The 16,833-nt window shown below is 37.5% G+C and overlaps 1 protein-coding gene across 3 annotated transcripts in view; it reads left to right on the top strand.

Annotated features, from left to right (window-relative positions):
- Positions 1-780: 780 nt before the first annotated feature.
- The window catches only part of COL28A1 (collagen type XXVIII alpha 1 chain), an 83,367-nt gene continuing 67,314 nt past the window's right edge, over positions 781-16,833 (top strand). Inside the window, exons 1-10 of one of the 3 annotated variants that reach the window (XM_055709746.1) lie at positions 781-869; positions 1,718-1,761; positions 3,633-3,704; positions 7,694-7,891; positions 8,165-8,230; positions 12,130-12,274; positions 12,534-12,619; positions 13,692-13,909; positions 14,016-15,620; positions 16,535-16,688. In XM_055709746.1, the coding sequence (XP_055565721.1) occupies positions 16,571-16,688 (118 nt within the window). In that variant the 5' untranslated portion in view covers positions 781-869; positions 1,718-1,761; positions 3,633-3,704; ... (5 more) ...; positions 14,016-15,620; positions 16,535-16,570. Of the gene's footprint in view, positions 870-1,717; positions 1,762-3,632; positions 3,705-7,693; positions 7,892-8,164; positions 8,231-12,129; positions 13,910-14,015; positions 15,621-16,534; positions 16,689-16,833 lie in introns of those variants that run through there. The other 2 variants (XM_055709745.1, XM_027799819.2) reach the window with 2 other exon arrangements.

Below are 16,833 nucleotides of genomic sequence, written 5' to 3'. Positions count from 1 at the left end.
GAAGGGCAGGGCGGGGCTGCTTGCGCTGAAAGAGCGACGGGTGCGAACAGAGGGGGCAGAACCTCAGGAAGTCCCGTTCTGCCGGGAGCCTGCCCGGCGCCTGTTCGTCCCCCGGCTTCCCAGAGCCCTGCCTGCGCAGTGTGGGGCCTGGCGCATGGTGTGGGGCGCCGGCCGTTCCCTTAACTTGGTGTTCGGCCCTTTCTGCCTGTAGGCCGCTGGCTTCTCTCTTCCCAAGGCCTTTGCCCCGAGTGTTTAGCGGCTGGGTGCAGGCTAACCCTTTTCAAAGGCTTAGAGTTTGGCCCAAATTCGGTAGATTTGCGTAAGAACCACAGCAAGAACATCCCTCTTTCACCTTCTCCTCCCCTAAGCTGTGTTAGTCCCCAAAGTATACCTCACTGCTTTGAACACAAGGGATGCAGATTTTACTTCACCAAAGGAAAAAATCTGTTTCTTGTTAGCCTCGTTCTTGGAAATGTCTGGATTACTTCAGCTAAAATTTAGATGGAAAGACATCTGGCAGGAATAGTTTCAGTTTATGTCTTTAAAGTTACACAGGGCTATAAACAACCAAACCCGGGGTCTTAAATAGGAAATAGTGGGCAACCTTACTAAAAGGGTGTGGTACTCAGCCTGTCAGTAATTATACAGATGTGTTCGATACGTGCTCTCTAGGTGTGTCATTTAACTGCTGTTCTTGTATGTGCTTTGTGATGGGAGTTACAAGTGGATGTGAAGTCTAATCCAAGCCCTACAGATGCCAAACAGGAGTCTTTGTTTGACTTTGTAGACTCGGAAACATGCCCAGAAGAATGATTGAAGCCTTATTGCCTAGACATGTAGGATAAAGTCAATAAAATGCTGGAAAATAGGTATTGTTGTCGTTGCTCAGATCTGTCATGTGAATCATAACTAAATGTTGTCAGTGGTAATTTGAATATTTTTCCTTACATTCTATATATTACATCAAAGACAAAATGGAAATGTTTGTAAATTCTTAGAGGCCAGTCATTGAGCAAAGTATTTTAATAAAGAGTCTGAAGGAAAGCGAGAAGTTTCGTCAAAGAAAGAAAAAGTAGGCTGTGATGTGGTAGCATTCTGAAGGCACAGGAAATTTTGTCTTCCCTGCGGTTTTTAGCATGTCTTCAGGAATAAGGCAATTGGGGGAGGGAAGTAGTGAAACATCAGTCTCGAGAGGAAGTATTTAATATCTCATATGAGAAAGGCAAAAAATGTCATAAACAACATTTTGAGAAGCTATTAGGAGGCCAAGGAAGCAGTTTTATCAGATAACAGGAAATTATTCAGGGCATGTTTTGAAGGCTGCCTGAACATAAAAAAAGCAGCTAAGAAAACTGTACATAGAATCTCTTGGGTCAGACTATAAAACTTTTTTAGGTAATTTGTAAAAGATAATGATGCAACAAGCATTTGTCATCTATAAGTCTCAAAAACTATAGTCAACTAAGAAGGGCTATAAGGGCAACAAAAGACTTGATTTGTTGTAAAGGAGGATGGTTCAGGGTATTTCAATGCAGAATACTGACATACCGTTTCAAAGAATTTTTTATTAAGTTAATGTTTAATAATTAATACTAAATATATTTTATTTTAAATCTATTTTTAAAGGTTTTGATAATAAAACCAAATTATTAGTAATTATTAAGAAATGTTAATACAATTACTTTATTTTTGTCTTTCCTTTTTTTTTTATACGTAGGACTGGAGTTTGGCCCTAAAGGACCTTGGGGACCTCAACATAAGGTGTGGAAATGCTCTTACATAGTTTTCTGATAGTTCATTGTGTTATTTCATACACAATCTAATTTTGTTGCTAAATGGTACACATTTAGGGGCAAGAAAGAATACATTCTGGTAATGCCAGGAATTTACTGCACATCTGGCACAGGGCACAGAGCTGTGTTGGCGCAGTCAGCTGTTCAGCCAGGGTCTCTGTCTATTTCCCATAATCTTTTTTTCCTTTCACTGAGGACCTACCCATTCATTCTCCCTGCTGTGGGAATTTGTGGCAAGTTACTCAAGTAGCCAAAGTGGTGGCTTCCACAGTGTCTGAGAAGGACTGGCCAACTAACTCCTCCAACAGCCAAGAGACTGAAACTGATCAAGCAATCTCAAAAATGTCGTGATTGGTAAACAACTCTGTGCTGAATCAGGGAAAAATCAAAACAAAGACTCCCCTTGGTAGCAATTGCCCAACACTTCTTTTTTTTTTTTTTCATTAGCTGTTGTCAGAGGCAGGTCCTTGATGCTTTCTGTCTTGGCGGTTGCTGGAAGGGATTATAGCAGGCGTTGTGTGTTCTAATTTCTAGTCTTTTTGGAGGGGAGGCAGGAATCTGTAGACAGTTGCTTAGTATGACAGGGATCTCATAAACATTGTCTTACGTCTCTGTATGTTGATGAAGAGAGGACAGAGTTTTCCTGCTCCACTTCAGTGCAACTGCCTGGACAAGAGCCTCTCTGGTGTAGATCAAACAGTACAGCAAGTAAAGAGTATCTCATATTCATGGAATGATTGAGGTTGAGAAAGAGAATAGGGAGTTAAGGAGAATTTACTCTGGCCAGACCATGAACCTGTAGTCTTAAATTCCGTTCTGCAATATTAGTCAGTTTTCCCTGTAATACACAGTGTCATTTTTATAATACTATGCAAAATTAGTATTTTTAGCAAAACCAAACTTTTGCTGTCTAAGAAAAAACAACATTTGTTATTCTTACTAATTATGAAAGAAGAACATTAAGGATTTGGGAGATTTAAGATCGAGCATGAATGGAATTAACAAGAGAACAAAGGAGTCAGCATTTCCTTGCAGATATTAAGCTGTTACTGCAGTGTTCAGTTTGTATACTTTAAAATGTTAACTGGTTTTCCAGGTGAAGTCACAAATGACTTCTATTAAATTGTGTTTTTTAAAGTGGAAGCAGGCCAGATTGAATTACCTTTTTCTTTTAAGTACATACTAGTTATTTGATGATTATTACTTCTAAAATCTCTTTATTTCAAGCCTGCATTAATCCTGTATAATGTTATAAATAACATTACAAATAACAAATAAAACAACTACTGAAAAGTAAAAGCAGATGAATATTCTACTAAAACAGAGGATCGAGCCAATAATTTACATTAATAGCAAATAATTACTAATGGGCATGTAAATCATAGAATCATAGAATAGTTTAGCTTGGAAGGGACCTTTAAAGGTCATCTAGTCCAACCCCCAGTGAATATATATAAATGGATAAATGAATATGCCATGCAATAAATAACATAACAATTTATATTAATGTCTTTATAGACAATTACATATTAGTAAGTTCAATATTTCATAAAAAAATAAATGTCTCATAAAATAGTGATGATTTGGAATACTTTTTCAGTTTTTAAGTTGTAAGAGACTTTTAGGTAAGATGGTGATTTTTACATGTACCTTAGGTGTTAACTTACTAGGATAGAATTTATTATTTAAATGAAAGAGAAGAGCTGTTAAAATAGCTGGTAACATTATCATTTAGCATTCAGCTCAAAACTGCAACACAGAAAAATGAAGTATTGAACAGTTGAACATGCCTACCCTAACCCATGTTTGTTTGTTTGTCTTTCCTCTTAAGCAAATTAGCCAATCTCAGATATTTAAAACACAGAGACATCTGAATTGGAGCATGCTCTTTCTGGCAGGCCTGGGTTCTTGGTAAGTTTTTTGAAGCCTTTATGGTTAGGTTGTCAATTTTGCTTTGACAAAATAAAAGTGGCTTTGCTTATCTTTTTCGTTATTGGATTTTGACTTCTAATGCTTCTGTGTAGTGATGTATTTTTATATGGTTTGTCCCATTGTCAGACCTTTTTTTGCTTAACAGAGGAAGGGATGATAAGTATTTTCATGTTGTTCACAGAAGATCAGAAATGAGTTTTTGAACATCATGTTTGAATAGTAGATGAAATAGGTACACAGTAATAAGTCTGGGACCCAAGCCACACAGTCACCGAGGACTTGCAGTGGAAGTAAGGTACAGTTATGAGAGCATTTTTCTATTTTGAGTGAAATTTCTGAAAAATGGGTTAGTTTCTCAGTGAAATATGGCCTGGTATCACGGAATGTCTGAGGTTGGAAGGCACGTCTGGAGGTTATCTAGTCCAACTTCTCTGCACAAGACAGGGTCAGCTAGAGCAGGTTGCTCAAGGTTTTGCCCAGCGGGTTTTTTATTATCTCCAAGAATGGAGACTCCACATCGTCTCTGGGCAACCTGTTCTGGTGTTTGATCACACAGTAATAAAGTTCTCCCCTTATTTATAAATTACCTGAAAAAATAAAAGATATTTCCTTGGTCCTGTGTGATTAGGATTTCAGAACTTGCTTTTCTGCAAGCCATGGAGATGTGCATCTTTACCTTTTCTCCTGTATTTGTTATTAACTCTCTTTAAAAATGTCTGAAATAGAAATTATAAGCTGAGGTACTAAGTGGACGATTTCAGGTTCTCTGAATGTGTTCCCTTTTCAGATGGGAAACTTCAAAGGCTGATGGTTGGGCTGGAAATATTTAAATGTCACATTTTTAATGGTTTGTTTGTTATTGTAGAGTCAGGATCTTAGTTCCTTATTTTAGCTGCCTTGTATTTCATTCTTTTCTTAGAAAACAAAGTCTTTGGCTTCCTTATTAAATATTTTCCTACTTCCTCTTTTGAATTACATGAAATAATTCTGAATGGTCTTTCCAATGTTTTTATAGCTTTGCATAACTTTTTAAAGAAAACATGTGATAAACCATTGTTCTTCCATCCTTCTAATAATCTCCCTGTATTCAATGCCTTTAGTTTAAAAACATGTGGATGGACTGGCTTTTTCCATCACTTGTGTTAGTGTTTGTTGGCTGTTTTTTCGTGTCTCTAAACATACTGGAGAATTTGTATTGTCCAAGAAACTATATTCCATGTGTTACTTATTCACAGGGTTCATTAAGCCACAAATGTGGTCTAACGGTACAACAATTAGTTGGCTTAGATTTTTCTAATATTCCTTCCATTTCAAAAGCATTTATCCTTATAAAACCAGCAGGTTTTTTTCCTTAATAATAATAAACTTTAGAAACTCAGCAGTTGTTTTGATATATTCAAATATATCAATACAAAAAAATACAGTAGACCAGCATGTGTGGGAAAATGATGAGTAATTCGAATAGTCTATCATATATCAAAGGTGAAATTGATAGCTGATATTTTCATGCTTATCTGTTTCATTTTTCATCATTCTACTTCCTCTGCTCCTGTTAAGTGGGACATGGTGACTTTCTCACATCTGTTTCCAATAATCACCTACTGGTTCTTTTTGTGGCAAAGTGAACTTCAGTTTGTGTGTTCCCAACATTTTTCCATAGGAAAGTATGGGACGTGACTTTAGTTTAATGCTTGCAATAATCACATCATCTAACTTTGATTTTAAGAGGAAGTTCGTTAGGTATTAAGGAATCAGCAGCTTAAATATTTGACATCTTACTCATTTATTGAGTCCTAGTGATTGTCCAAATACATTACCCACATACACACAAACTACAGAAAAGGCATTTTCTGTGTCTCTGGCACAAGAGAGATTCAGAGAAATTTAAAAATGAAAAATTGTAAATTTTGACCCAGTAAATGTTACTCTAACAACAGGTACCATGCAAGTTTAATGGAAACACAAGAGCTGTTCGGTGTTTAAGAATGCCAAAGAATTTCACCTTCTCAGAGACCACTGTGTCACGGTTACTAGGTGACGTGAATTGTTGGGACATACATGGTTTATAGCTGATCATTCTACCCTACTCAGACATTTCCTATGTTAATCTCAAAATAAATGCTGGAACAGTATTTGGTTAGTGACTCTGAATTTCTCAAAAGTTTCTGAGCCTTTTAAACTGTCAAGATCTTTGCTTCTGTTTTCCACACTGATTTCCCACTTTTAGTTTTCCTGTAGCTATCTCTACATTTGCACCTTTGTCCATTAGCAGCATCTTTATTTATAAGTAATGCAGAATATTTTTTTGTTTTGAGAGTGTACCTAGATGATTAATAATCTCTTCATCACCACTGCATGATATCTGCTTTTTATATTTCCCTGTCTCTTGTAATTGATATGGCTAAATAAACTTACACATTAAAAAATGAAATCATTAAGAATCTAATTCAGCTTGACTTTTGGCAAGTCTCATTTTAATCATACATTTTCTGACACCTCAGACATTGCTTACACTTCTGATCAGTCTCTTTTATATTCCTTGTAAGATCTGCTAAATTCTAATACCATATGTGAGAATTGCTTTAATGCAGTTGTATCTCAAACTATTTTCAGCAATTTCTCCTCATGGATGAGGTATAAATTTACATTTTTTGTAACTCTGACTGCAGAGGATTCCACATTTGCTCTATGTACAAGTCTAAAATCTATTTTAATTACATAGGAATTTTGTACAGTGGAAGATCCATTTTGAGCTCCTTTTCTTCTTCAAAGATTTCTTAAAATTCATAAGAGATCCAGGTATACTGAGGTTTGTTAGTGGGTTTTGAGATATTAATTGGAAACAGTTTTTTCCCCTGTGACTTTAACGCTTTTCCATATATAATGCCTGGGAGGCTGGCTTTTCTTTCAGTTTATGTCCATCTCCAAGATTTATTGTGTTTATGTCATGCTACTAGCCAAAGTAGCCAAATCCTTTCAGGAATATGGAAGCAGAACACCTAAATAGTACCGGAGTTTTGCAGTGGTTTTGACTTTTTAAAGACATGGCAACTTCTAATTTAGTTATGTAAGACTACTGCTTCTCTTCCCTTTATAGAAAAGGAAAAAAATATGTATTGTGACAGTGCTGTCATTCACATTACTTCTGTTTTAGATTATGATTACTTAAACTTGCAAAAGTTGTTGCTTGATGGAGCCTAAGCAGACTGTTTTAGATGTGCTGTTGTAGTCCTGCATGCCATGATGCATACCCGATAGTACTGGTTTACCTGATTTTTGGTAAGAGAAAGTGTTAGTTACATACAGAGTTTGAAGCTGGAGTTCAAACTTCTCTCAGTCTGTAAAATGTATGTACTTCTAAAAATATGCCAAATTACATGGATTCAGCAGTGTGATTGCAAAAGTTGTAGGTACAGGTCACAAGACTATTATTTCCCCTAGGTTTTAGTATTTCTACTGAAAATTCTTTTGTTTGTACATATCATACTTTTGTTCTTTGTATATATTGTAATTATCACTTAATTTTGTACAATTTCATAACAAAATCCTAATGCAAGCTAATGTATTCAAATGCCATGTATTTTCAGGTTGAAGAAGGTTCTGAGGGTCCAGTAGGTCTTGTTGGTCCACTGGGTCTTTCACCGTGGACATTCATTAACTGAGGCATTCAAATTAATAAGCCCTATGAGTAAAGAAGGTGACTGTTTTTAGACAGCAGAGCATCCCATGCCACTGCATAGGGTTGGGTAGGAGTGAAAGAACCTCTCAATTTCACTTATTCCATTCGTATCAGTTGTTGCTGTCATTGTTATTCACTGACATGCATAGAAATGTGTGAGGAATTGAGATAAAGACAGAAAGACTTTCACAGACACATTTATTTCCTTTTGAAGGTAATTACTTCATTTTGTTAATTGAAAAACTTATTATGAAAGTTTTAAAATTCATATCTTACCTTATCTTTTTAGGGTATCTGGGGTCCTGAAGGAATACCTGGACCAAGAGAATCCCAAGGTTTGGGTGCTAAAGGTCCACAGGTAACCTGTGAACAAAAAGCATGATTTTTAAAGGATGGAGCAAGAGATAGATGTGACTGAGGACAAGCCTTTTTACACGTTCAGAGCTCCTGTTCTTCTGTTCTTCTAGGGCAACTCATGAAAGAGAAGGTAACTCTTAAGTTTGGATCACTGTCAGTAGCTGACTGTTAGAACTCCTCTTGAACTGTACCTTATGTTATGATAAACAACCCTGGTCACCGTGCTTAAAAAAATAAATTGAAGTGTGGAGGCTTTACAAGGAGTTATTTGAAGATGAAATACACTGTGTTCTAACCAGGTTCCTCCTGAGCCTGACCAAAGCACTTTTTCGAAAGCTTTGGCCATCTTTGCTTTAAGCTGGCGGTGAAGTCAAACATTTTACAAAAACTATTCTAAATTCAGGTTCAAGCTGAGTCTAGTCCAAAAGAGCATTGTGGAATTTCAGGAGCCAAACTACCAGGAAGTAAAGTAAGTACTGTTTTAATCCTTGCTCTGTTTTCTTACAATTGTAAGTAATAATTTACCTTAAGACTAATGCGGAACACTTATAAGGCCAGTATTACATGTGTTCCTAAGTGGCACGGCAAGACTGTCATTTGAATTCTCTGACAACCCATAACTGTACTTATTTCAGTAGATCATAATATCTTGCTGATACATTTTGTGAACACTCCCAGCTTTCATTGACTTTGTAGTGCTTGGAAGATCCATGTGTCAGTATTGGCACTCCCAATCTGGGTATCTAAAAGAGACGTATGTGTGAAATGAGTGTTTAGTTTCTCAGGATCAGATAGGAACTAAGGAGTAAAACCAGTTCTTCCAGCACATGTCCTCCTTCCTTGAAGCATTGTATCTGTCTTTTAGTATCTTAGTCTTTAGCTTCCACCTTTTATTACAAGGGGACAAATGTTTTGCCCTGACAGTAGCCTCATTTCTAGCTGTGTCCTGATCAAACGCTGAGTGAGTCACCCCATATGAAATACTATCGTTATGCATTATCATGTAGATACACCAGAGGGCAGGATTTAGATAGGATAGATGTCTTTATAGCTTCCGTAAATTCAATTTCAGCAACTAAGTGATCCTTCTGATACATTTATTGCAATCTGATTTTAAAAAGGCATATAATCATGGTTTTACTTACATAGCGTATAAATAACAATGGCACTGAGTTAAGATATATCTAGTATTAGGAACAGGGGTTTTTAAAAACTGGTTAAAATATTTAAGTAACATCCATTAGCTATGTTTCCTAACCAGAAAAAAGTCTACCATTCTTTCATGGCAACTATTGTTGTTCTTATTGAGTGAAGAGCATACAAGGAGAGGGGGGATGGGGGGGAAGTAAATTTAGGGCAGCTGACTTTGGTTAATATCGTCAACCAAACTGATCACAGTGTAAGTCCTTTGACATACTACATTCATGTACTATAGAATATTCACCTTCTTTCATACTTCTAGAGGTCTGTATCACATTTGCATTTGGTTGTGGCTTTCCAAGGTACAGAACTATAATTTACTTTGTCTGTCTTCATACAGAAGCTATCTCTTATCTTCATCCACTCTGTTTCTTTTTATTTCTTCTTTACATTTTTGAGTTGCAGTAATGAGAATAGCAGGAATTATTCAAGGAGAATAGGTATTGTACCAGGAAAGAAAGCTGATAATATAATTTTTTTCCAGTAGAAGTGACTTAGCATGAATGCAGGCACTAAAGGCTTTTTAACGTGAAATTCAATAGCAACATGAGTTTTACAGATAAAACTTCATACTGCAGACCAGAGCTTTGGTAAGGTCATGTAATGAGTGCATTTAGATAGATTCAATAGTCCTGAGATATAGATGTACTGAGCATCTGGTTCAGAGCACGTGGTTCAGATTAGCCATTGAAACACTGTTGTACTAAACAGCTTAGCAAGAAGTATTAGTAGTGTTAAAAACAATGCCATAAATCTGGAGGTGTTATTTCCATCATATTTGATTTCTAAGTGAATATAAAACTATGAAACTATATACTGGCAAGACTAATGAAAAAATAAAGCTCTGAATTTTAAATCTGCAATCTTACAAGAGAACTGTCAAGATCCTTATTGTACTTCCAAAACACGGTAGGTGGTGAAGAAGAGCTTAGGCTGTTTCCAGAAAACAATTACACACAACACTTAACAGATCTACAGATTTTCTAGCCAGAGAAATACAACCAAACTTGACCCCATTGCTATCTGAATACTGGATGTTTGTGAGAACTACCAGATTATATGTATATTTGACCAGTCAAATTGTTATGTCTAAAAATCATAAATGTTAACATTTTCTGATCTCTGCCAGGTTAGAGTCATGTTTGCAGGTCCAAAAAAAAGTGAGAAATCTTTGAGCACAGCTGGAAATCCATTCACTCAATTCTGGTTTGGCACATAGTGCAGATAAACCTTGATGACTGCTGGAAAAAGCATTCTTCTATAGCTGATGATCTGTTTCTGGATGGATAGGCTGTTTACAAGTCTTAACCTAAGCATGCATAAGGATAAGAATAGGTATGTAAACAGTATGAGGGATCCATGTGACTGGTGTGTTACTAATGAAATGCTTAATCATCACCGTTGTGTCTGATCCAACAGATGCTGGATGCTGCCAGTAATTATCATTTATATATAGCATTAACAGATATTTCTTGTAAAAGATTGTACTCCATTGAAACTCTTTAGTCTGTTTGTCTAACAAAGACATTTATTTAATGAAGACAATTAACCTCAAAGGAGGTGTCACATGTTCATGTGTCCTCTGACAGGAGATGGTGTAGAGGTTTCTAGGAAGGGGGCCTTTTGGGAGCAGGCTGCAGCTGCTGGGACAGTTAGTCCTTCCTTGGTTGCACTGGGGAAAGAGGGTGAGCAGTGGTAGCATGTATGATTTCTTTTTTTTTTTTCTGGTAGCAGCATGTTCCTCCGGTACCTTTCATGTTAACTGAGTGTGCACAGACTGATGATTCTGTGTAGGAATGGTACTATGTACGGTCATACAGCAGATGTACAGCTCTTCCATACAACCTGTCATGGTTTGACCCCAGCTAGCAACTAAGCACCACAGAGCTACTTACTCACTCCCCCTGCCAGCAGGATGGGGGAAAGTGAATTAGAAGGGTAAAAGTGAGAAAACTTGTGGGTTGAGATAAGAACAGCTTAATAAAGGAAATATAATAATAATAGTGATGAAAAGGAAAATAACAGAGAGAAATAAAACCCAAGAAAGGCAGGTGATGCAAATGAAAACAGTTGCTCACCATCACCACCAACCAAGCAATACCAAGCACCCCGAAGCAGCAGCCCCCTGGCCAACCTTGCCCCCAGCTTTATATGCTGAGCATGACATCATATGGTATAGGATATCCCTTTGGTCAGCTGGGGGCTGTCCCCCCTCTAAACCCTTGTGCACCCCTAGTGTGCTTGTTGGTGGGGTGGGGTGAGGAGCAGAGAAGCCCCTGGCTCTGTGTGAGTGCTGCTCAGTGATAACTAAAACATCCCTGAATTATCAACACTATCTTCAGCACAAATCAAAGCCAGCCTCATGCTAGCCACAATAAAGAACATTAACCCAGCCAAAACCAGCACACAATCACATTCACATTATTGCCATCTTTGATAAGAGCTAAGACCTCACTGAGTTCCTTAGTATGTGTTGTCTCACCCTTTAAATAAGTTAAATTTACATACGCTGTCATGCTAGCAGGGCACAGCACACATGAATAGATTATGAGTGTTTGCAAAGGTGTGATTTCTAGCAGAGTATATTTTTAAAATGGGATCTACCCTTGGAGAAGCAGGAAGTGGGTACTTCAGGTAAGCGTATGGTCTAGCAACAGAGGAGACCTTGCTCCCAGGCTAGGTGAAGGGTGCTTCTAAACTGAATGAAGGCAGAGGGTTTTTTATGCCCACTGGTCAGAGATGCACTATTCTTTTTCCCCCTGTTCTTTCCCTGTCACTAACATTTTAATGAAGTGAGCAGGAAATGTACTGTGCTTACTTAAAAGCTCTTAGCATATTCCATTGCTGTTACTTAAACACCAAATGAAAAGCAAAGCAGGTGCAGTTTCTGTACAGTTTTCTACAAGGATACTGAAAAAAGACAGGAAAGTGTGATTATCTACACAGTTTTGTAATGGTAATGGTTTGTGAAACACCACTTGCTTCAGTGTGTGTGGCCACGGAGATCAAACACTGCAGTAACTGTCTGATTTAGGGGAAACCCTATCCTATAAGATATTCAACTAACGTCACTTAGGGTCTGTAACTGTACCAAAAATAAAAAATGAGGAATTGATTAGTGAAGTTTGAATATCTAATACTTTTTCCTTGTATTTTTTTATACTACAGAATTCAAAGGAAATCTGAATTTTACGGTGTTACTTTCCTCAGTGGATTGCTTCTTTCCCTCCCTGCTCATAAATGTTTTGACTTCCTTCAAGAAGAATATAACATTTGTATCCAGATTTATGAAATGTGCCTTCCAGTACAGCAAGTAATTTGATAAGCAATGAAACTAATTCATGTTTTCTTTGGGTCCTACATCCCCTACATTCCCAGCCATACTACAGTAGCCTCAGATTTCTTAATATTTCTGCTTATTGTAATGCATCCACGTGCATTACAGTCCTCTTTTGCAGTATTTTTGCTCGCTTCCCATATTACTTGTTCCTCGTTTTCATTCCCCTTCCCTGTCCTCACTGCTCCCACCACCCCCTACCAACCACCCATGTCTTTTCATCTGTTCTGGTTAGGGTGTCAGGTTTGCAGCCTTGGGCTCTGATTGCCAAGTTCATGAGTTCATCTGGATGGAGCAGCCGGTGTGTGTAAGGTAACTCAGGTAAGGGCTGAGCTGCTCTGCCTTGTGTGTGTCAGGGGGTGGGGGTGGTTGTAGGGTTAAATGCAGGAGAATGGCAAGGAGATGGGCGATAGAGGTCAGTACAGCTGTAACCCAGATTCCTTATAATGAAGCCCTCTGTGCTTTGTTAAGGCAGTAGCGGTCGTTATTCTGTATTTTAATGTATAGTTACTTATGTTGTCCTTGATTAAGTCTTCCCAAACATGTTAATGTATCAGGCACTCTCCCATAGCTAGCCATGCTCTTTTCCTGTGATCACTTGCAAGGATGCTTAGGTAATTATAACACTTAATGCTTAAGTGCAAACTCACATAAAGCTTCTAAAACTCCCACCCACTGTTCTACACCATGGAACATCGCATGGTGGTGCCAGGAATCTCCCCACTTACTGCTTACTTTGCTTGGGAAACTACTGGGGAACCTCTGCTGGGACATCAAGGTAATAAATGCCTTCTGACCATCTTTGTGTGTATTGCGCTTGTGTATCTGACCCTGCCCGAGTCCGGATCGGCATCACTGCTGACAGAGGCCAGTCTGGTTCCACCACCTGGACCAAACAGTGGTAAATGCCACCAAATGCTGCATTCACTACACAGCTCCTGTTTCTTGTTAAAAGTGCACAAACTTAGCATCTCTTGTATAAATCCAGGATAAAATAGACAAAGAACTCAAAGGCTGACTGCAGGAAATTCGCTTAGGTTAGAACAGAAGCCCTCAGGATTCTACAGGAGGGAAAAAAAGTTCTTCCCCCCCTTGTGTCTGCCATAGGGAAAATATCCCCCATTAATTTTAACAGATTCGTTTTTATATGGACGTAGTAGATAGGCTGCTGCAGGTGTAGTTCAGTGGATTTATAATCACAGAAGGCTGGTGTTTGCTACTTGTGTACTTACGGAAGCCCTTCTTGTTGCCTTAGGCTTATGGAATCACTAAATGGTTTTAGTATTTTACATTTTGCATTTTTAATTTATCATATGAAACAACATTGATGTTAATCTTTAGATTTATAATTATTATTTATTCTTTCTGTTTCTCTGTTTTCCCTATAATACAGTCTGGATCATAGCAAATCATCAGCCTTGGCAATGAAGTTTCTTGGTCAGGAGACTGGGAACTCTCCGAGAGCAAGTATTTGCAGTCTACCATGTTGTGCTCTAACAGCTCTTTCACAGCATGCCCTTTGGAAAGCTATGCTTGATGCAGAATAAACAGATGTGCTTTAGCATTCATCTTTCTTCAAGAAAGACATATCAATGGCAATTGATAAGCACAGTATTCACTCTTATTTCTACTAAATAACTTGATTAAATCTGCAATATCAAAATTAAAGTTTAGAAAATCTGTGTGCTTTCTTTGCCTTCTTCTTTTCATCTTTCAGATGCACTCTTCCTACAAAATTAAAAAAGCAGAAATTACTTACAGAGGATGCAAAGCTTCAACTTTTGTGGTTTTTTGTTAAGACAATTTCTAAGATTTGCCCGCTACTTGCCATGCTGGAAGTGTCTTCTGGGTAGTAAGAGGTATTCATTTCACAGGGAAGCTTCCACCAGGTGCTGGAACAAAAAAAAGGCACACACAGTCTTTGGGTTTATCAACATTAAAAAGCAATGAATAGGTAACATTACTGTCCTGTAAAATTAGATACTGAATCTATTTTTGGTGTATATATTTAGGAGTAGTGTCCCAGATATAAGCTACCAGGGTCACTTCAAGTCTAGAAAATCTGTCTTGAAGAAAAATTAAAGGGTATGACTTGCATGACATTTAGGTAGATTTTTTGTAAAGCCTAATCGGTACAGTTGGGTCATTGATAGGCAAATGTTTATGCATTTTCGATCCTGCATTTTTGACAAAAGCTTGAACCTCTGCCAAAAAAATCTGCTTTGGTCAAAACCATCTTTTTACAATGTGTTTTGAAATGCCCAAATTACTCATAATTTTTTTTTATGTATAACTGAAACATTTCAGTGCTTAATCACATGACAGTCCAGGGACCCGATTCATCCCAGTGATGAAGCGTAAATCCTCCCTTCTGCAGCACCAAGTGAAGGAGGAGCTCTCCATTCTGTCCCACCACCAAGGGACTGAGGGGTGCCTGCCTGTTAGGCAATGCCTGCCCAGAGGCTGGGCACTGACCTTTTGCTGGCCATCTGCACAAAACTCCCTTGAGGCATGCCATGATTCCTTGAGACTTACAATCCCAATACTTCCTCTCACCTGGATTTTTTACTTGACACTGCAACAATACAATTTTACTCTGAAGCCTGCCGTTAGATAGAGCAAATACAATTTGCACGCAGCACAGTGAGAGCTACCTAACCAGCCCCCTTTTAGATACCCTCTCTGTGTCTGACCCCTCAGAGGATATAAAGAGCAGAAAGAATTTCTGAGGAAAACACTCAGGAAGAATTGTTTGAGTTTTTTTTAAAGTTGTCTTTTATTATTGTAGTTGCTAATGCAGTTACTACCTTTGAGACAGGCTCAAGGTCCTGGCGGACACAAACCATTGGGTCAGAATTCGGTTCTAGCCTACAAGTGGTAATGTACTAATTTCACATCTCTCATCTAACCAGTGCTGCAATGTTAACATGGACAAGCTGAAGAGGTGTGGCTGGCAAAGTGATGGCTGGAGAGGCAGGTTGTCTAGAAGTGAGTTTTGTAATGTAAAAGGTCAGTTATTTAAAATGGGAAAGCGCTGCTCCCAGACTGACACTGTCCCTTTAATAAAATGGCTCGGTCTCCCACTCAGCCCTGGCTAAGTGCCTGACTGTCTTCATTTAAACTTTGGCCAACTGAACAGCCCAATAATGGACCATAAAGGATCTAGATGCAAGGTAGAGCCATTCACAAGTGGATAGACTATTTATTTACAGATTGATTTATTCTTGTAAACAAAATGTATTTTCCTCTGTGACCTACTGGACATGTTTTCTATGCTGACAGCTTATCCAATCCACAGTTTGCTTTTTGAGTGCCTTTGAAGGTAAGACATAGTTAGTTCCTTTTGATTTTTAGAGGACTGCACTTATGGTTTCTGTATATGTAACTGATGGACTTGAAAAGAGGGTTTAGGAAAGGTATTTAAATTTAATATATTGACTTTTTTATTAATGGTATTTAAAATTTAATTATGGCAAATTACAGGCATTTTTTGTAAATCAGATTTAATGGAGTTCAGTTTTCTTTAGAAATATGTTGAATCACTGAATTAAATGTTGTAATGTTAATTTTATTAGTGTATATTGTCATTGTAATAGAATATTGTCTTTATGGAATATTTTCTTTATAGAAGATACTACATACACTCTGTTACAGCCATGCAACATGAATATTACATTCGTGTATTTAATTTCTTTACTAAGCCATTGTTTCTTAGAAGAATAAGTTGTTCATATTGATGCTGTAGACCTAGGTAATGTATCTGCATCTGAAAAAAACCAGATCTTTGTTCATTCCTAACAATTAGGAATTTCTAGAAACAAACTGTATTCAATTTATATAATATTTCTGCTAATTTAATGTAGTTAGTTTAATAGCAAAGTATGTTAATAGCAACATGCATTAGTAACAATTTCTTTTTATCCTTCTTTGTTAGATATTCAAATGAAAGCTAAAGGTAGCACTAGCTATTTTCAAGAAAGGATCGGGAGCACTGTGTTTGTTCTGCCCATATTTCTTCTCTGATAAAACAGGCTCTAATATGCATGTGAGCTACAGCTGGGATTGTACTGGCTGCTATGCTTAAATCACCTACCCAGTGACTTTTTACAATTGTTTTTTACATGTTATCTCTAGAACTGTGCTGCGCACAAATGTGTATTCTGTATGTAAAGTATCTGTATTTATTTCCTTGTTCTATTAATGAAGTATTCACAGGTGGTTTTTTACTTTTAACAGGAAGGAAAAGTCATCTAATTTGGGATCAAAGTCACTATGTGGAAAAAACATTTTTTCGTTTGTTTTTTACTTCTGGCTGTGACAACAAACCAGACATATGAGCAAAACAGAAAGAAAGGAAAGAATTCTTATTCTTTTGTGCAAAAAGATGAAGGTAAAATAATTTTCTTAAAATTTCTGATTGACCATGTATGTGTCTGCATATTTTGGGATAAGTAGCTAGTGATTGACCACTTATGTATGCATTTAAAATGTGATTTATTTTGATTATTAGGCCTGGAAAATACTGTGCTAACATT

The sequence above is a fragment of the Falco cherrug genome, chromosome 4 (genome assembly GCF_023634085.1).
Source record: "Falco cherrug isolate bFalChe1 chromosome 4, bFalChe1.pri, whole genome shotgun sequence".
Lineage (NCBI taxonomy): Eukaryota > Metazoa > Chordata > Aves > Falconiformes > Falconidae > Falco > Falco cherrug.
Note: the sequence above shows the minus strand (reverse complement) of the source record. Positions and strands in the feature narration are given on the sequence as shown.